The sequence below is a fragment of the Mercenaria mercenaria genome, chromosome 11 (assembly GCF_021730395.1).
Source record: "Mercenaria mercenaria strain notata chromosome 11, MADL_Memer_1, whole genome shotgun sequence".
Lineage (NCBI taxonomy): Eukaryota > Metazoa > Mollusca > Bivalvia > Venerida > Veneridae > Mercenaria > Mercenaria mercenaria.
In genome coordinates this window covers 42797548-42819963 of record NC_069371.1, presented here as the reverse complement: position 1 = coordinate 42819963, position 22416 = coordinate 42797548, and the positions used below count along the sequence as shown (strand labels likewise).

Genomic DNA, 22416 nt, shown 5'->3' with positions numbered 1-22416 from the left:
TTACATGTCATTAATAAAACACACATTTTGTAGTAGACTGCGTACATATATAAAGTGATGTTCATCAACAAAATATTTAATGATGAGCATACTATTTAAACGCCTTCATACGTTTGAAAACAAAATATCAAGTCAATTAACCACCAAAGTGATTATCTCCCATAGCTGTCATTACAAAATACCACGTGGCCATGAAATAACATGACGATGAAAAGAAATTCAAGTGTTACTTTCTTATTTTCGATTTTATTTTTTGATGTTACTACCCACTGAAGCAATAAATCTTTAAGAAGTAGCCAAAACACTTTCAACCTCAAATGATGAAATAAACAATTGATCAAATTTGTCTAAATGTTTGTGATTGCAGATGTGACTTTAAAGGCAGACCACTGTGTAGGAGATTGTTAATCGTATACACTCGGTCTTTTGATTTGGAAATTTGCAAAATGTCCCACGTTAATCGTAGGAATATCCATGTAACGCTTGTATGCAAATATAGCACAAGAAAGACAAATTATAAGATGAAACGGATTATGAGCTTTTAACTTCAGTAATCTGACCGAACTGTTATAATGAACTTAATTCTTATAAAGCTACTACAGAAAACAAACTGACATGACATATTTACACTATTATTCAGATGTTTAGGAATATACTAGAACGATTAAGCGTCTATTAAGCATAATAACCTAATTTTATATGGTTATTCAATGACGTCATTATTTTGTTAATTTGCAATATAAAAAGGCTATTACTCACATGAACGTACTCCTTCATTTTGCTCATATCCATACCAGGAATCAGCCGTTGCCTGGATACGTCAAAATACATCTTAATCTTCATATTTTCATTCCTATCAAGTTTACTATCTGCCGTACAGTAAATCGTTGTGCTTGTCTGGTGTGGGGATTCGTACTTGCAGCTTGCACCTACCAAACCATTGTTTGGGCTGCATGGAAACAGACACAGTAGCATTTATTTGCATTATTTTTAACGGCAAATGGATTTAAAAACAGTGTTTCAATTTATTTGTACTGTTTGCTGCACAATCGACATCTGTTTCTCATTTCAAGACAACATAACATGACTTCTTCTGTGTCTGCAAAATCAATACCATTCGTTCTGCCGAGTTTTTCTATACCGACTACATTAACAAGTATATAATTTATCAAATGTAAATGGCTACACATGATAACTGATAAAAAATGTCGATTCTAACATAATTTGGTTTAAAACAGCTCAAAAGAGATGTTGCCCGGAATATTGGGAAAACATTTCAACAATAGGAGAAAACAAGACTAAAAATGATCTGAGTACCATGTATGTCTTAAAGTAATTAAGATATCTTCGTTTGAGGACAAAAAAACAACACAAATTATATAACTATGATACAATATAACACTAGGAATTAGCACATAGCAGAAATGTATACAAGCCCTACACATAGGAATACATACAGACAGGGATTCTAGTTCTTAAGTTGCATTTGGAAAAAAAAACAGTGAATTAAATGTTACTACTAACGTTTGATACCTCATGTAATGGACCCATAATAAAGTAATCAGTATTCACTATATGCAATTTCTTTCGGCATTCTCCAGATTTTACGGAAAGTCTTGTGCATGTTTAGCTTTCTTCTGGAGTTCTACAAAGCGCTCTGTGGAGAATTGACAACGGTTTGTTAGACATTTGAGAAGAAAAGTTCGAAATGAAAGCTCGCAGTATCGAGATGGGTTTCAATAACGAGAATAAATGTGTACAATATACTTACGAAGCGTCTCGCTTCATCAAAACTGTTACTTCACCACTGACGTTTGCTCTGTAGGACGAGTTAAACAGATTCGTTGTATCTGTTGTTACCTGTAGTACGAAACAACTGCAAGTTAACATTTGCCGGCATTTTTAAAATTCTTGGAAGCAAGCACAATGGTAGCAGTCGCAGTTGGATGCAATCTGGTTATGACAGGTCATAGTTTATACTAATTATTTTAGGTCAATTGCGAAGCAAGGTCTACAACTTATATAAATCACTCTCGACACCTCATTCCTGATGGGATCCATCGCCTCAAGGATATGAGATGAGAGAAGCCAGTTTCCCTTTGAATGCTTAGCGCCGTGCATGGGCGTACTGGTACTATTTTTCACGTCTTTGGTATGACGCAGCCAGGGATCAAACCCACGACCTCTCGCATTCGAAACGGACGCTCTACCACTAGGCTATCGAGGCGGTGAATGAGAGGTCATTATATGTGAATTACTCCTGGTGCCCTCCCCTAACCCCACTAGCACTAGCTTAAGCGGAACTATATTTAATAAAAAATGTCCAGAAATTATAATAACACACTGAGCCCAACAACATTTATGCAGTTAAGGAAACAGTTTAAATATTTTGTATGCGCATATTCAACTGGAAGATAATAATTCATTACAGAACCAGGCTATAAGATAAGAATTCATAACTCTTTTTGCAAAGAACTGTTTTCATAGTTATCCATCCCTTTGGTGCAAGATGGTAAACAAGGCAGAAATGAATGAACGTCATATATTATTCTGTTATACGTCTTTGCTGTGGGTACTTTGAAGGTTGATATTTTATTCAAATCAAAGGAAAAGTTACTTATTTCATTTGATATAATACTGCTATATAAAAAGTCGAAATATAAAAATAAGTGATATATGCATCAACATAATATGGAAAAAGTGCAATTCATTATGAGCTATTTTGAGAACCAAATATTTTGTGTATATTCATACCTTTGTCATGAAGAAAATGGAAAAACGCAAGTGAGAAAATATTATTACCCTTGAAATACAAATAATACATGATACTTGACACATTTATTAATGAATTATCAGACACTAATAAAATCTCTGTGGATACGGAAAAGCCACCCAGAATTATAATAATTATGCTTTAAACTTAAGCTTCAGAAAAATATAAAAACAATAAGTAACAGAGACAAGCACGTATAGTGTTTCAGCGGATGAATATTCCTAGGATACTACACAACTCAAATAAATTTACAACCACACATAATACCACTTGGTTCCTTTCGTATTTATATCAGAAGGTGAAAAAATGGCCTGAGGAAATTAATGAGTCATTGCCTGTAGAATGTTAGCAGCATCGATGTATATGTTTGTCTCCTCTTTACCTTGAGTAGGTACTACTCCTTCCTTGGTCAGAAACATCTCTACCGTAAGCTTTAGGTCAGCCGTGCACGTCGTTATACTGTCGCATTTCTTGTCAAACTCGATCTAAAATATACATGTAGTTACAGAATAATGCACGAACAAAAACTTCTGAAACGCCAAAACATACATGTACTGTACTATTACAGCTAAAGGTGGCAGACTGATATATTAAACTATACTTGATAAAGAAAATCACACACACACCATACACTTTAAGGTGAAATGCGCCTAATTTCAAGTTCTTGGGTTCCGTTTCGAAATTTTGTTAAATATAAAATTCAGCATATTTCTTATAGAATGCGTATTTTACTTTCTTGATATTTCTGTAACTTTTTCTCTGCAAACTTTCAAACACGACCATGGACGTCCATTTTTGATGAACAATGATTTCACGTTCGTCAGACTGTTTTCGTAAAGTTCATCGTTCTGTTCAGTCAACAAGTTTCAATTTGCTTGTTACTCATCATATTTTCATTTAAAAATGTGTTAAAATGGTGTATAATTTGTGGAGATCATTTTAATATCGAATTCGTTATTTACAATAAAGTAACGCCAATTGTCCACTTATTACGTGAACCCAGGTTCACCGTCGAAAAACTAGGATTAACAATCGACAAACTAGCACACTAACCTATATTTTCCAGCAAAACCGTAAGAGAACGGGTGTAAACTATAGTTTACGCTCGTGAACACAGGTTTACGTTCGATAAACTAAGTTTCGGTCGTTTTCCTAAGTTCACGAGCGTAAACCTATATTTACAATAGTTTACGAACATGAACCTATATTAACACGACCGTGAATTTTGGTTTACGACCGTGAACATGGGTTTACGACCGTAAACATAGGTTCACGATCGTGAACATATGATAATCACTGGAAATCATAGTTTTGTTCGAGAAACCTAGTTTATCGAACGTAAACCTAGGTTCACGTTTGTAAACTATGGTTTACGGTCGTAAACCCAAGTTCACGGTCGTAAACATAGGTTCTCGTTCGTAAACATACACTCACGTCCGTAAACTATGGTTTACAGCAAGCCAATTTTCAAATAATTACGGTCTTGGTAGAAAAACTAGGATTATCGATACTAACCTATATTTTCGAGCGAAAACATGGGATAACGGAAGTAAACCTTTGTTTACGCTCTTGAACCCATGTTTACTTTCGATAAAGTAGGTTTTTCGATTGAGGAAGAACCTATGTTTATGGGCGTGAACCTGGGTTCACGAGCGTGAAACATGATTTGCGAACGTGAACTTATGTTTGTGACCGAAAATCATAGTTTTGTTCGAGAAACCTAGTTTATCGAACATAAACCTAGGTTCACGCTCGTATACCCAAGTTCACGGTCGTAAACATAGGTTCACTTTCGTAAACATATGTTCACGTCCGTAAACTATGGTTCACGGTCAAAAAAAAAACTGACATGATGATACTGACATGATGATGAAAACTTTATTTTCTGTCAATAAACTAATATTTGTAACTGATTAATTTACGCGACTTGATATGTGGCGATATCTCGGAGAATTGGTTTAAACAATATTTATTAATCAAATAGCATATAATTACAATACATATTTACAAAAACTAGGGATCGAGTAGAAAGCTATCTCGGAGAATTCTGTTCGTATGAAACATGTTATTGTAAAGGGAATAAGGGACTTCCTTGAAGCCACCCCCACCCCCCACCCCCGCCCTCGCGTACAATGTTGGGAAAAATACCATGATTATCGTTGAGCATAAGGTAATATTATACTATATTCAAAAATATTTATTCACTACAGTTACGTGGTTGAGATAATTATTAATCCAGTTATTTCCATAGATAGCACAGGTAGTAGTAAATCAACTTTACATTTTCAACTATGTGCATCTTGGCATCCTTTTTCAGGATTGGATCCAAGTCTGCAAAATTATCTTGCTTTGTTGGAATCAACTCAAACCTTCCCTCCATTCGAACTTGTGTCCATGCATCTTTCGGTTCTGGATTACCCCTGTATCCCTGCAAATAGAATTTTCTTCCATAAACCATAATTATTATAATGGTGCGCATTTGTTTTAAATGTCAATCAACATGTGTATTAAAAAAGTAGATTATTGTGATTATTGAGAAAATAATAATTATAGCTCTTGCTTTCCTCGACTAGTGTCTTTCCTTTCAGCCGAGTCGAAATATAAAACCTTAAGGAAAGTAGGGAATACATTTCGTTTCTAACGTTATAACTTATACATATTTAAGTGCAGTTAAGTATGGCCGCTTCTGTCTATTACCTTCAATATCATGGTCTTCGCCGACCTACTGGAACACAAATGATTTTAACATGATTGGTTATATATACGTAAAATAATTAATGCGAATCAGTTTTTATTTAATCGATGGTAGCACTCCAACACTCTGGGTGGCATCCTTTGTACGGTGATTCGCCTGAGGTGAATACTCTACATAGGATCTATCAAAATACCAACATATGTCAAATTCCTATCGTTGTGGCCCTCAAACGAAAAGTAATGTTTTGAGTAAGGACTCAGAATATGATAGGAGGTAAAGAACGCTTTTATTTCTTTGATGTTCAGACAGATTCTGATCTATTCGAAACGCTGCCCTCGTATTAAAGAAAAATAAAACACAATCTTTTATCCAACAATTTATGAGCGGACAATGACTATGACAAAATCATGATTTTTAGTACAATGATCATTGAAGTGCATCTAAAAGATCCACTTAAGACAGCTAATTGGTGGGTCGAAATAGTGGTGCGAATATAATGGAGTCAAACTATTTTAGGTACGAATTAAGGGTACGAATTTTAAGGTATACAGTAACTAAATCAACATATAACTCCTGATAGGGGCATCTCGTCACAACATCCCAAACTCCTTTATCATGTAGGTTTTTGAATGCTCTCTAGTTTTCACTATAAGCTTCCTTACAGTGACAAAACCTGGTTACCGTTTTATGGAACTTGAAAAGAATGAATCACAAATTAAACCTAATAAAATTTAAAAAAGTATAAAAACACGGTTTATTTTTAAAATCATATTTTATCTTTGTACACTTTATCAAGACTTCAACGTTTCGCCCGATTGTAATACATTTTCAGGAAAATACCATATTTGAATACACTTTTCTTTCAATACATGACTCTAATAAGATCTCCATTATTATTACTTACTTTTACATCAATGACGCAATTTGTAAGATAATTTCGATTCATACTGCTAGAAAGTGTAATATATTCCATCAACGTCCCTGTGCCGCCAAGACCTCTTAATTCTACCCGGCTCCAACCTTTCTTACTTTTGTGTACTGTATCCGAATCAAGGGTCCATTTGAGCTCTACAGAAAAGAAAACACATTCCCTGTACACACGTACAAGTACGTGCTTACATCTGTAAGGACTTTAATGATGTTCCGTTGTAGGTCTTCATTTTCAAATTTCATTTGTTTCTACAGTCCTTACATTCTATTGACATTTTTTTTTCAGAAGTATCAAGTTGTCTGGCTGAACCAACTGAGTGAAAATAAAATAAGTGCCCGTGAAAAAACAAAACACTTTTGACATTAATGTGATTTCACTGTTTCCCTGGCAACCTTTTTTGTAAGTTTTGGTGCATGAATATTAAAAGAATATACAAAATGATGAAACTGTGTCAAGAAATAACATTTTCTAAGTAATAAGTCAATTTTAACGTATTAAACATTACAAATCTGGCTTTGAAGCATCTCGGATTCTTTTGCAATAGTATTTTGCAACAAGGTAAATTGAAGGTAAATAATGTATTCTTAATTTGTAATGTTTAGCTAATTTGCATATTATGAACCAATGCTCAAACCAAAGTCTCGGGAAAAAGATATAACTGAAACTAAATAGAATTATATTGAATAAATTGTTGATTACGTTATCTTGGAATTCATAGGTAATCGATCCCTTTACGGGCAACATACGATATACCGAATGAGATATTTACTATCAATTAAGCAAAGTGTCCTTCCGGCACGTGCACAGAGCTTCTGACTTGGATTTTTGGAAGAATACGCTTTTCCCTGTACCTAATAAGCGTCCACATAACTTTTCCGAACCACAAATATGGGTAGTGTAGTTTTTACTCCAAAATATAACTTTAAAACAAGACACGTGGAAATTCCACGAAAACCAGGTTTCCAATTGTATCATGCCAACAGGTTTTTTTTTTATAAAATGGTCATATTCTATAAACATATATATTTTTTAATAACTAAGACCATATTTTTTTTCTATTTTTAGTTACCCAATGGCATTAAAATGACCTTTCTGTCAGACACGAAAAAAATGGATCTCAGTTAGATTTGTACCAACATCCTTCCATTCCAAGGCAAAAAATCTACTTTATATCAAAAATGACCCCATTTTTCTATGTTTAGCCACACTGACCTTGACCCTGATCCTTGCCTGATACATTACCAAACTTTTGTGTATGATAAAAGCTATCTACACACAAAATGTACTGGCAATAAGTGTACGCAAACTAAAGATATTGAGTGGAAACCATTATTCTGTTTTAGTCATAGTTACCCCAAATATCATTCAAAGCTAATTTTTTAGATAAGCTTGCTGTACACAAACTTTGGTGACAGTAACTAAGTCAAAATTAAATTTATAAAGCAGAAACCACCGCTTTGATGATCACACTGAGAACAAAATCTATTTCTAGAGAAAAAAATCTATCTTTAGCAACAGTTATTAAAGCATTACAATTTATTCACAAATATTGTATTTAATACGCATATCATTATGAAATGATTCGATTTTGTCTCATGGGACAGTTGGATGATTCAACGATTTGCAATTTTTAAAGCTAACGGATACGGAGCTGCTTGTCTTCTGGTTTCGTTGGGCCCTTGATTGTGTTTTTCCTATTGATCTTCTCTCTGCAAAGGCATTGAGTACTAGCATGCGTGTTTGGTCTTATGTTTCTTTTATATACTTTTACATGAGCATTTGTGGGTTTTGTCTAGCGTGTGAAAAATTGGTAAAATATTAAAAAAAAGCAAGTTCAGGGATACAATAAGAATAGCCACGATCCCAGAATAAGTTTCACAAAGCTATGTATGTATGTGCTGAATGGCAGATGTCACAGCATAATATTCTAGCTATTGAAGGTTACCCCTTATGTATTTGGCCTCCGTGGTGGTCGAGTGGATATGGTCACTTTCCCTCACCAATGTAGGTTCTAAACCTTTCTTGAGATGCACAATTCATCATGCGAAAAAAAGCCATCCAGCTTGCTTACGGACTGTTAGTAGTTCTACCTGGTGCCCGCCCATGCCTGACCTATTGTTTAAAGGCTGGAAAAAATGCCATATGACCCCCCCCCCCCCCCCCCCCCCCACTTCCCCCAAAAATAGACAAAAACAAAACCCATACAACAATAGCTACTTCATATCTTACACTTTCCTAAATAACATTGATATTTAACATGAAGGTAAATGTCAAATTATGTGTTTGTGTTCGGATGTAACGTCTTTTTCAACAACTTTTCAGTCATATAAACGATGATGTCTACTTGTAGCAGTGAGTACAATGCCCAACAAATGTCAAAGTAGCGTCTGGTAATAATAACAGCTCCTAGTCGGGATAACAGTTTCTTTCAAACTGAAAAAGTGTCAAGATAAGTGTTATTTGACCGAGGGAAATGCCTACGCCTTTAGTACGTGACCAATTTATTCAAGAATGGAATGCATCGATTAATTCAATGTCAAAGCTGAAATATTATTGTCAGTATAAAACAGTCTTTTGTTATGAAGAATACATTGATAAAATTGCCAGTGAAAATTTAAGAAAAATGTTTACTTGTTTCAGATTAAGCTCCCATAAGTTAGAAATCGAGTCTGGTAGATTTAATAATATTGATCGAAATAATAGAATATGCAGAATATGTAATCAAAATGCAGTTGAAACTGAGTACCATTTCTTGTTATGTTGTAGTAAATATACAGATGTTAGAAATAAGATTTTGGGAAATATAGCTTGGCCTACAATTCAGATGTTTAAAAATATTATGCTGACAAGAAATAAGAAACGTCTTGTAAACATCTGTAGATATATAAAAGAATCTATGACGATAAGACATAATACCCTAACAAATCTTGCTGTTTCTTAATTTATTACTGTTTGGTATTTTATAGCATGTGATATTCTCATAAATGTGCTATGTATATGCAATATATGATATTTTTTGTTTGCCATGTTTATTATATGCTGTTTGTTAAATGGCCAAAGGCAAATTATTGCCGATTTTGCTAATAAAGTTGATTGATTGATTGAGTATTTTGAGCAACGAAACGGATACAAACAAAGTATGAGAAAAATGACCAGACACATCATAAAACCGGGTGCTCAAGCGATGTTTCACTGTTCTTCATACGATGTACAGTCACTTTATAGTTACTAAATCAGCATTTTTCGTACACCTACGTCTCTATCCTATTGTCGAAAAATTAGAAATCATGTGTTATAGATTTTCTTGTGAAATGTTATTCAGTTAGGGTATTACTTTATCACCTACATTTTGAGAATCTCTGTCTGTTCAGTTTTATTTGAGAGTAAATTCTACGTTAGGTTAATACGCAAAATGTTTAACAGACATGTTTATACAATAAGTTAGCTTTGTACGTATTAAAATAAGTCTTGTTGAAAATTTCAGTTCTAAAGTCCTAATTCATACTGGATGCGATTCTGCCACCACTTATTACTAAATATTTCACGAGAATTACAATTGTCAGTACTAACAATTGCGTTACACTTTCCGAAATGATTTTCCTATACTAGAGATGCATATGATATGTGAGTGATCGTCGCTGAAAGGTTTAGTTCGTTCGTTATGATTAATTAAATTTCAAAACATAACATAAAAATATTTTTAGATACTTTATTGCATTTTTCCATTCTGTATCTTCAGGAATGGGATTTGTCATAGATTTAGTTGACACTTACAGCAGAGAAAATATCGGTCATGCAGATAATTAATACATTCTTCATATTTAACAGCATCAAACAAAGACGAGAGGAGACAAAAACTGGGAAGCAAATGCAAATGTAAAGTGCTTTAAGGACATTTGCCTCACTTTTGAAGTTCCACACAATCGTTTTACATTGTGCATGTCATGCGTATCATTTGTTTAATCACTATTTAGCTTTTAACGGATTTATTGCTTTTTTTGTCGTAATACTATTTAAAAAGTACGTTTAGTTGTCAACAAATGAAACTTTATTAACACAAAATAATTTTGTACTTCTAAGGCAGTATTCATCTTACAAAACAGAACTCATATTCTCCGAATAAATCTGACGAATTATCACATGCCTACTTTAATAAATCGCCGGTCAAAAGCGCTAGTATTACTATTCTATGTTCAATACATGATTACCGGACTAAGAGGTAAAAAAAAAGACCTGCTGTCTTGTAATAAAACACCTACTAATTGGCTTGCTTTGAGACCACGGACAATAGCATTGACTATTGACCACCAAGCCATTCAGCAATAAAATGCGTTGTTTACGCAGTAAAAAGTTTTTGCATAAAGAAATGTATCTAATAATATATATCTAGCTGCATCCTACATCTTATTATTCTTTTATAATAACAAATTAAATTTAAGATCAACTGATATAATTTTGATTTATATAATAATTTTGAAATTTTACAGATATGTAGCTGTTTAACGAATCGATCTAGAAACGTTTCCTTTTACAATTGTGGGGTATATTTTGCAATAGACATATACATGTACATTTATGAATGTTCAGACTTGTAAGGAAATATTTTAATCGAAATTGTTATTTTAAGTCTTCTACAAAATTAAATATATATATTTGCAAGGTAATGTACATTAAGTAATAGTCAAAATGGTTTTGTTTTTACTCGTTTAAATTCAAAAATCTTAACGTTCAATATGAATACGTTAATATTAGTTTGTTGTCTAACAGTACGCGAAATAAAGGTTACGTAAAAAATACTCGATTTGCAGTAACAATGTAGATTGTTTTTACTCGTTTAAATTCAAAAATCTTAACGTTCAATATGAATACGTTAATATTAGTTTGTTGTCTAACGCGAAATAAAGGTTACGTAAAAAGTACTCGATTTGCAGTAGCAATGTAGATTCGCCATAATTTCATTATTGCACTGTTAAAAAGGGAAAGAAAACTTCATGATTTAAGAAATAATTAATAGCAAAAAAATGTTTTTACACTATTTATGCACGATGGGCGGTTATACGTCGGACGTAATAATTCCATGAGACCGCAGCCCGAGTGAAATTATTTTTACGACGTATTACCGCTTGAGTGTATAATTACTGTTAAACACGGATTTGCTATAAATTATTTCCTTAATCTAAAACAGTAGATGAAATATAGTAGTGCTCTTTCTTGGTCGATCGGCGATATATGGCCTTTTTGTGTCGGTTCGCCGTAAAATCTAACTCACTTTCTTGGTCGCAACAAAAACATTGACGTCACTGCACGTTAACACGGGGTCATTATGTCCGCGTTGTTTGAGATAAGCATATTAGAACTTATATTTTAGGCAGCTTTGTTACATTAGTGTTATATGAGCTTTTTCTGATTTTAAGCTATGTTCGCTACGTTAAAAGTTCAAAGTTTAAGACAGAAAATCAATTTGGTGTGTATATTAATACTCTTACCTATGCATGCAAGTACAGTTTGAAGTTCAAAAAATAACACTGTAATTGAACCGTCTGCTATCAGTGAGGTGTCATAATGACGAATGAATACAGTTATACACTATATAAATGATAACGGAAGGAGAAGGCAAACAATAAGGAGCAAGATAGTAGTTATTTTATCTGACAAACAAGCAACTATCACATCGCTATATTCATATAATGCAGCTACTATTTTAATGACCAATTTATTAATTTATTATATGGATAATGCCTTTTTTTCACAAATTAAACATCTCTCTCTCTCTCTCTCTCTCTCTCTCTCTCTCTCTCTGTGCGTGCGTGCGAACGGGGGAGTGCCTGTTTGTGTGTGTGTGTGTGTGCATGTGCGTGCGTCCGTTCGTGTGTGTGTACGTTCACGTACATTAAGTTGCGGTTTTCGTAGGCTGCGGTGTTGGAATTAAAGAATCTTCCTTGTTCTTTAAATGATCGTTTAATGAGGTCTTCTTTGTTGTTATAAAATTATCAGTTTAAAAAAATGAAAATCAGAGATGACTTTAAACAACTGTTTCAATCACAACCTTCATAATTCGTATGTCTTTAAAATGATTATTTTGTAGTCAATCTTAGATAAGTTTTGTATCTTAAAATAAATCCGTGTATATGTGTGTACGGTTGTACGTGTATCTATATGGGTCATAAGATAACTACGTAGATCAAAGTTCTTACAGTGTCCTTATTCAAATATGAACGCGCTAGTTGACTGTTTCGAATGTTGAACAGGAATTACGTTGTGTCTCTAGCTCAGTGACCATATCAGCAGTAGGTAAGGTTTATTTATAACTATTCCAGGAAAGTAATATTATGAAGTTATTCTGTCTTTTAAAACTTTACATGAAGTCAGTTACTTTCGCATGTTGAGATCATTTTTTTTCTGCAGTAAAACAACGATTCTATGAACGCATGGATGTACTCTAAGATATTGCGGTCATTAAAAATAGGGTCGTGAAGCCTAATTTGTTTGTCCACGTTCCATAATGGGAGACTAATGATAAGTCACAATACACTTTTGTGATCAGAAAAATGAGCAATGATTTTTTTATGAAACTTCTATCAGTTGTAAATTTACAAATTCATTCATTTCATAAAAAATAACTATGGTGCCCGTGCACTTATTTTTTCATATACAATGTATGCTGACAGCATCATTAAGAAGAAAAAGATTAGAACAAAATATTGTGAATTTAATACATCAATATCAAACTATGGATCACAATAGGCTATTTAATGAAGTAAAGCGATCACTCGGATCATTAAGCCTTTGGTGATAATTATATATGCACGATACGACATAGAAAAGCGTTTGAGGATACACGTGTTCAGTTAACATTAAAACGAAATTACCTTCCGAAATATTCGTCTATACTAGTATATATTTTCAGTGAAATTATGTCGACCTCCGGCACAGAAAAACATTGTAGACTTTCCTGCATGCTAATTAAAGCTGGAACAAAAACAAATTGCGCTTTTCTTGAAAAACGAGTCAAGGACCTAAGTCCAGATCCAACTTCTCCTTGGTCACTTGACGACTTTCTGAAGACTAAACAGAGAGATATACAAAAATCAAAACTTTCCAAACAAAAGTACAGAGTGTTATTCCCTGCGACTGGCGCAACAGACATTAAGAAATTTGATTTGTCACTCCTCTGTCACGTTCTAGTGCACTATTGCCAGCTTAGCACAATAGAAAGTCTGGACGTTAAACAGTTTCGCAATGTTCGAAATGAGCTTTGTCATGCGCACGAACCAAATATTGACGATGATAAGTTTAAGAATGATGTTGAAACAATCGAAATTATCACAACCAGAATTTTACAAAAGGTAGATAACCCAATAATCACCGAAGAAGTAACAGACATTATAAATGAAATGAAAGAAGGACCTTTGTCACTCGTTGAAACTGTGAGAACAATGCATAATTTTCTACTCTATGGAGAGAGACATTAGAGAGAAATTAGATACGATAAGTGACGGTAAGTAGGCAGTTTCTTCGAAAGATAACTATAATTTCGGATGATTATAAATGACCTATTTAGACCTTTTTCCCCTTATTTTTCATATGAAAGGTTAAATTTCAACTTTGAGCAATTAAACTGTGACGAAAACATATTATAACAGTAATTTTGTGTTCATGTGATATGCGCTAGACGCAAAATTTTTGGACTTGCATTTCTTCCACGAGAAGTATATCTCTGAATGAGAAATATGTTTATGAAAAGAGACAACTAATTTCTTTACAAACTGCAGATATCCATAAGTTATTATTTTTTCTCCGCGGCACAAATCATATATCGAATGTAATGAATCCCCAATTTCAAATGTGTTTGTGCAGGAAGAACTAAACAGACTGTGGCTATAAAATATGAAACATTTAAAAATGTATTTATTTTATTTATTGTTAAAAACTATTGATAGGGTATACATATGTATACTGTTTTGAATTTGAGGTCATAGCATTTCGAACAAATGCAATTCTGAATGCATTTAAAATAAGTTTCACATGCGGACGTTAGCAAATACAACAACATGTTGCCTTCCAAGGTGCTTCCAAGGGATCTACTTTCCCGATTTTATTAATAACTTATATGAGTATCTTTGTGGATGTCATAATCAAACATAAAACACTTTTTGTTTCATAAATAAAAAAAACGAGATTAACTACATAATACAACAGGCAATGGACAGATCTTTAAACTGAATAGAAACATTACATTTTGTGGTAAGTTACTGCCATAGAAACTTTGTACAAGTTTACTTATCAAATTCCAATTATCCAATTTAAAAACAAAATCGCAAACACTGAATTTGCCAGCGTAACACCGTTTACCATTTTCTTAGTCAAACTGGCTAACTTCAAATACTTCTGTACCAAGGCCAAAATTATGTGTGTAGTTATTGTTGTCAGCTTAAATCATAACAATATCCGTACTGCTAAGCTGGTACTAAATATTTTATTCCCTTAGAAATATCCATTCATGGACGAAATCCTTATGATAATCACCCTGTTGACATGAAAAACAAATACCGTTTACCGATAAACTCTATTTGTTTGTGTGTGAAGCAAGGGTGCTATAAGACGTTTTTCATTTGATATAGCCTACATTGTCAACTTTGATGTTAACTTTCGTTATCTAAACATGTAAATGTTTCAACTTAATTGATATTTAAATGCTGTTTTTATCAATAGCCGAGAGTCGGTTGCTTGAAGCAGCTGAGAGGATTGAACACAAATTGGATTCTTCCGTTCTTATGCGAGCAGATGCAAATTATTCATCTTCAGTGAGGCTTCCAGGTAACTGAAATTTTAGTATGTAAGTGTCTCTTGTCAAAAATTAATATTTGCGAATATTTGATTATTTGCTTAACTTTGACGATAAAGGGATGGATAACTGCAACTCCAGTTTCCCTAAACAAATACTGAAAGCTAATGTTTTTTAGTATCAGTAATTGTTTCTAAATTATACAGCCACAACAAAAAGCGAGCTAGCTACATCATCATTTAAATTGTTTATTTTCAATAGTAGAGTAGCCTTAAGTTCGCCCTTACAGACGATTTTAATTTTTCTAAGACGATAAGTTACATTCAGTTTCTGCGACATTTGATATTACATGATTTAAAAATAATATATATTTTTGACAATTGTAATTTTTAATGGTTCCGAAGTTGAAGCTCTGGCATATTTCGCCAATATTTTTTGATTTGGTAATATGACAAGTAAAACGTTTCAGCCAATCAGTGACGTTTCGCGACAAATCTTCACGAACCAATCAAAATCGACCGTTGAAAGCGTGACGACGTCCGTTTCATATCATTATGAAATATCCTTATTTCTTGAGGTACAATATCCAGTCGCAAAAATTAATCTTTAGTAATCTCTGCCATGCAGTATTGTCTTAACTCTTTGCGAGTTAGTACTTTTATAAGATAGTGTTTAGACAGAACACTACCAAAACAATTGTAATTCTCCGCTGGTAGTCTAATCACAAGTAGTCTAAATATAAATAGTGCATCTCCCCCCTCTTTCCTCGTGCCCTTTCTCGATAGCATCGTGTTTTCTTTTACTCTACGGCGTTTCAGTATGTATCACTTAGCATTCTATCGAAATCGGCATGTTCTTATCCATGCTAGGCAAAAATGATGGCGTCTCGAAAAGAGAAATTGAATGAAGCGAAAATGAGTAAATTCAGCGGGATGTGTTTAACGAACAGTAGTTTTCTTATATAAAAGTTAATACCCCTTTTCCTTTTTTCTAAAGTGATGATATTGTTCTCTACGGGAATATAAGTCTCTAAAAGGCGGATCTGCTAGAAAATATCGAAACACCGTTATAAAGTAAGTGGATTTTATATGAAATAAGGAACAGCCGGATTTAGTTGTGTTCAGTTTATAAATTTTCAATTCGGTTGCTGAATAATGTGGAACATTGATTGGCTCAATCCGTTACCGGTAGTAATAACGAGTGCATATGCTTACCAGAAAAACGAAAAGAAATAAATCAGATGTTCGTCTCGGGATTATGACGAAGCTTTGATGGACGAAAATAAAATATTTTGACTAACTACTGAAAACATACCAATATCAGTTTCCGGTTGAACGGGGAATTTTGTCGTTGACTTCGTGCTTGATGTTGTCGTTGTTGTCTTGACTATCGGGGCCTTACCACGGACACTACATTTAGACGACATTTCCTGGTATTTGTTATATGAAATAAATAAGGTTAAAATTATCTCTTTCACGGTTATAAACGTTAGAAAATAAAATTAATAAGACTGAGCCACTAGCGATAGAAAATGAAAAAGTGCAGTGACTATACCTCCTAAAGTCACAAGATATTCAACTCTGGTTTCAGTTAAAGAAAGTGCATCCCTTAATAAGATAAGCATACAATAAGGCCACTAAATAATCTAAAGTTAATTGTTTTGCTCTGATTTCTGTGATATTATATTTAGAACAGAATATTTCAAAAGTGCGTGTTCCCAGATATAATGCAGTAAAAATAAAAAAATCATTATGTGTTAAGATCTAATTGTACAGCCTAACATTTTAAAATAATATAATTGTAACTTTTCGCAATTTTCTAATAGCCACATTTCTCTTCGTTTTCGCCGAAAAAGTGTTCTGATTTTAACTATGCAATGAAATGAAACAGTATACAGTAAAATAGAACATTTATGTAAATATTACCTTGATAATTGCGAGGTCTACTTCATTCTTGGACAACGGTATTGAGATATTAACAAACGTCTTTGGCAGAAAGCTTGGTCCCTCATTTATAAGGAAGTAGCGGTGAATAAGGGTTATTTTTCGTGTACTTTTCTCGTCGGCTTTGTATCTGATTTGATCAGACGTCTCTTTACTGTAAAATATTCGCATTTTATTAGTTCTTACTAAACCAATGTTGAGGTTTACCTCTTATTTTAAAGGATTAATAATAACATAATATCATTAATATAATTATTTTCCTCGACATCATCATTATCATCAACATCTTTCTTATTGGTATATTATTTAATATTCTTTTTCTTCTTCTTATTATTATTATTATAAACGTTTTCATTATTACTATTTCTTTTTATTTCTATCCAGACTTTGTAATGCATTACATAGAATATAGGTGCTATTTCAGCGGAAGAGATGATATTAACCTGCGATAATGTAAAGAAACAACATTTGTCTAGATACATTTTTGAAAGAATTAGAAGACCAGCCACAGAATGAAACTAATCATGAATTTTAATGAATTCACCTCAAATGAGACAACAAAATTTGGAACAACATGATATCTTTATCTTTAACAAATAAAACATTGCTCGTTAAGTAAATTTAATAATTAAAACAATCTCTAGTTTTTGGTATAAAAAAACCTTACTCTGTATAATACTTGAATTTCAACTTATGATTTCTTCCTTAAACTAATATGTTGCATTTCACATACTTATATTACCTGCGTTATAAAGCAACAACTCTAGAAATAAAGAAATACAGATGTCACAGATGTTATTTTTAATGTCTCAAAATCTTTGGCTGAATCTTATCATTTTATTCATTTGTTTAGAAATTTAATAAAAATCTAAGTTTACTAAAAAATCCCCTAGACAGCCAGATCTCATTAGAATTTTCATTACTTGGGATCTTTTAAATTATTGTTGTCATTTATAACCTTTGCCAGCGGTTTACAATGACATTAATAAAACACATCATTTTTTCAGATGCTTGAATAACTATAGATATAGTTTGATTGTTAGTCAACAACGGTTTTAATGATCTTTGAGCCATATCCGTTTATTTAAATCGCCTTTATTATTATTTGTTTATTTATTGATTTTACTTATTTAAAGTAGTGTTAATAATGAAAACAATAATGATATCATGTTTAACCTATAGTAGTATTAAAAAAAAACGTCATTACCACAAAGCGATTACCTCCCAACGCTGTAATTACAAATACCACGTGACCATGAAATAACATGAAGATGAAAAGAAATTCAAGTATTACTTTCTTATTTTTGATTTTATTCTTTGATGTTTCTACGCGCTGAAGTACGGTGGTATGTTTAGGACATATGTTATTTTTTTTAAGATTAAATTATCTTGTGCTCACGACATCTAATCTTGAGCGATCAACATCTTATCTCGTGCGTACGACATCTTATTTCGTGCGCACGACATCTTATCTTGAGCGATCAACATCTTATCTCGAGCGTTCAACATTTTATCTTGAGCGATCAACATCTTATCTCGAGCGATCAACATTCTATCTTGAGCGATCAACATATTATCTTGAGCGATCAACAGATCAACATCTTATCTCGAGCGATCAACATCTTATCTCGAGCGATCAACATCTTATTTCGTGCGCACGACATCTTATCTAGAGCGATCAACATCTTATCTCGAGCGTTCAACATTTTATCTTGAGCGATCAACATCTTATCTCGAGCGATCAACATATTATCTTGAGCGATCAACATCTTATCTCGAGCGATCAACATCTTGTCTCGAGCGATCAAGATGTTGATCGCTCAAGATAATATGTTGATCGCTCAAGATAAGATGTCGATCGCTCAAGATGATATGTTGATCGCTCGAGATAAGATGTCGTGCGCACGAGATAAGATGTTGATCGCTCAAGATAATTTAATCCTAAAAAAATAATTGCATGTCCTAAACATACCACCGTACTGAAGCAATAAATCTTTAAGAAGTAGACAAAACACTTTCAACCTCAAATGATGAAATAAGCAATTGATCAAAATTGTCTCAATGTTTGTGATTGCAGAGGTGGCTTTAAAGGCAGACAACTGTGTATGAGATTGTTAATCGTATACACTCGGTCTCTTGATTTGGAAATTTGCAAAATGTCCCAAGTTAATCATAAGAATATCCATGTAACGCTTGTATGCAAATATAGTACAAGAAAGACAAATTATAAGATGAAAAGGATAGTGAGCTTTTAACTTAAGTAATCTGACCGATCTGTTATAATGAACTTAAGTCTTATAAAGCTACTACAGAAAACAAACTGATATGACATATTAGACCTTGAGCTGACAATAACCCCCCATCCCCCCCCCCCCTCTAGGGATATTTCTACGCTATGATTTTCTTAAAGCATATAATATAAGCTATCATTTCAGAAATTCTGCCATCTGGCAGTCGGGTTCTTTTTACGTTACAGCCTACTTTATACGTTACCATTTATAATTTCTAGAAAATACTGATTGGCACTACAGTTAGCCATAAATGGTTTACTAGCTACACAATATATCAATATATAAAGAAAAATTATACAGATTTATATTTTGCAGGTAAGATTGAGACTTATAGGCATGTGCTTTACGTTATCAACTGTACGTTACTAAAAGTTGCAATGAAAATAGAAAATATTACTATGTGATTTCATATTTTATTTGAAGTGTCAATGTCAAAAGTGTTATAAAAAGAAGTTGTGGTTATAACAGCTAAGAACTTGCCATAATTATACTGGTTGTAAAATATTTCTAATTATTAAGAAAAAATAAGCGGTAATGTACAGTAAAAAAGATAAAAATGATATAATGTTGACAATATGAGTTTCAAATGTATAATAATTATTTGTTTTAAAAAGTCGAAAACTATTTGGGATGTGGTAAAATATTTTGTTTAAACAGATATGTAACATGTACAAATTTCATAAATATGAATTATATATATTAAAACATAAATATATCACAAATTATAAATCTGTGTAACGAAAATTACTCATTAGATAAATTGTATATAATTTTCTTCAAACTGAATTTACCATCAAGATTAATACGATGGTAAAATTCAACAACAAGACGTGAATATTTATCTTTTATCAACGTTTCGGCGCTTACGCCTTCATCAGGATAAATACATAATAAAACAACGGACGTGACGTCATGAAGTAAACCATCAAGATTAACAAAAACTCATTTTTCACATGAAACTGATTTCATTGAGTTGAAATGAAATGAGTTGGGGCTCCAACTTGATTCATATATATGACACCTTCGAATTATTCAATCAATGATAATGCTACAGTCCAGCATATGTCAAAAACGTCAGTAGATGCAAGTAATGAAGTTGGTCAGAAATGTACTATAGTGACATGTGATAGGCTGTTGCTAAGAATGCATATTCTTTGGTTCTGCAGTCTAGAGATGGATTTGATAACATAATTGTTAGAATGAGTGTGTTTCACACAATCTGCTCTATATTTGAGCCTATAGGAAAATTGATGAAGGGCAATGGTCTTGCAGAACTTGTAATAGAATCAGGAATTTGTTCTAGTGGTTCATTTGATAAAGTATTACCAGGTAAACGCTACAACCATACCCTAAATGAACACAGGACTGTAATGGAAGCTCTTAAGTGTTTGCTTCTATGCAAGTCTGAAGAAACAAAAACTCGTAAGGAAAGCATTTCAGAAGACACTAATATAACAGAAACGGACTGAAAGTCCATGCAAAGAAAAGGTGTTTGAAATAATAACTCTCCGACTTTGAAGAGTATTTCAACAGACATGACCAATTCAAATCAGAAATAAGAAATCAGAAAAGGTGAAAGTGGCCAAACTGCTCAGTTTTGGTCAATGCATGTAGACCTAATTCATATGATATTGTTGCTCATCAATGCATTAATTCTCTTGATTTACATATAGCATCTCTGTACGAACTGTGCTCTTTGTTCTTCGCATTTGACCACAATAATTTTGCTCGCTACCTCCTCGTTTACTCGTTGATATTGATGAATATTGATCCAGGTGCAGAGGAGCTACTCCAATGTAATGATTTTAGTATATCTAGGTATTCTGTACGGGCATTTAGAAATGCTGTAGATATCACTACAGAGCAGACAATTAACAGACATGAAAAGTCTGAGGTTGGCATACTTGGTTTCAGTAGAAACTATGCTGCATATTTCTACTGGTGCATGATTCGTCATTACAGAGCAAGGTATGTTGAAGCAACACTTCAGAATGCAGACATACATAGAGAAGACATGTACAACCACAAAGAAGTATAACCTGCTCAGATAGAGTGAAGAGGAAGTTAACAGGGTTATAACTGCATAGAATCCTTCACAAACCCATTCCAGGCTGTAAAAACCAACAAAGATGAAATTTACTGTGTGTCGTCTGGTATTCCTGCAAAAGCAGAAGTCGCTCATGATCTTAAGGCAACTGAGATAGGTGTAAAGACAATGGATGGATTATCAAAAGAAGATTGATTGAAAAATCAATTCCTTTCAAAGACCCCATTGAGAGGAGAAAACGTATAACATTTTCCACAGCTGAAGTTAAAAGGAAAGTAACCAATTCTCAAAACAAAATACTACAGATAAGAGCAGAACATAACGTATATGAACAGTTGGTACTTTTGGCTGTTCAGCACAACATAGATTTAGTTTTGACACTTTTTTCCTGTAGGACCTGTCACCTGGCCGTTATAGCTACTGCGACTGGAATGCCAATGAAAACAGACAAGTCAAAACTACTTCACTATGTAGAGGCTGCAGCCGTCCAAAATGATGGCATTGTTTTGATGATTGACAGGAACGCCTTGCCGCAAAGCTTAGTAACCATCCCTGCAACATTCCAAGACGTAGCCGAAGTTGTGTTCAGTCAACTACCTAAGACAGCTTGAGTCGACTTTGTAACCGGCACATTCTTCGTTCATGTCAAATAGTGAAAATAAAACACAGTGATCAATCAAATTTTCAAACAATAAAAATGTGATTCCTATGCACCAAAGATAAAGAGAAGACAACTGTATTTTGTCAATGGTGAAAAGATGGGAACAAAGTTCAAGCTCAATCAAAGTTAGATTTCCAGATACAGACGCGTTTGTGTTATTGGTGATATCTTCAAAAACACAAAGTACTGTTTTATTTTACATTAGACCAGGCAATAAGAGATGCCATTTAAATGCTCACAACATCTAAATAAGCAAAGGAGAAAGAATCTGCCCAATTTTGCCTGCAATA

The 22416-nt window shown here is 33.3% G+C and overlaps 1 protein-coding gene across 1 annotated transcript in view; it reads right to left on the bottom strand.

Moving 5' to 3' along the window:
- Nucleotides 1–3093: 3093 nt before the first annotated feature.
- The window catches only part of LOC128546761 (integrin alpha-4-like), a 49479-nt gene continuing 30156 nt past the window's right edge, over nt 3094–22416 (bottom strand). The window contains exon 17 of the mRNA XM_053518064.1: nt 3094–3258. Coding sequence (XP_053374039.1) covers nt 3094–3258 — 165 coding nt within the window. The remainder of the gene's footprint in view (nt 3259–22416) is intronic.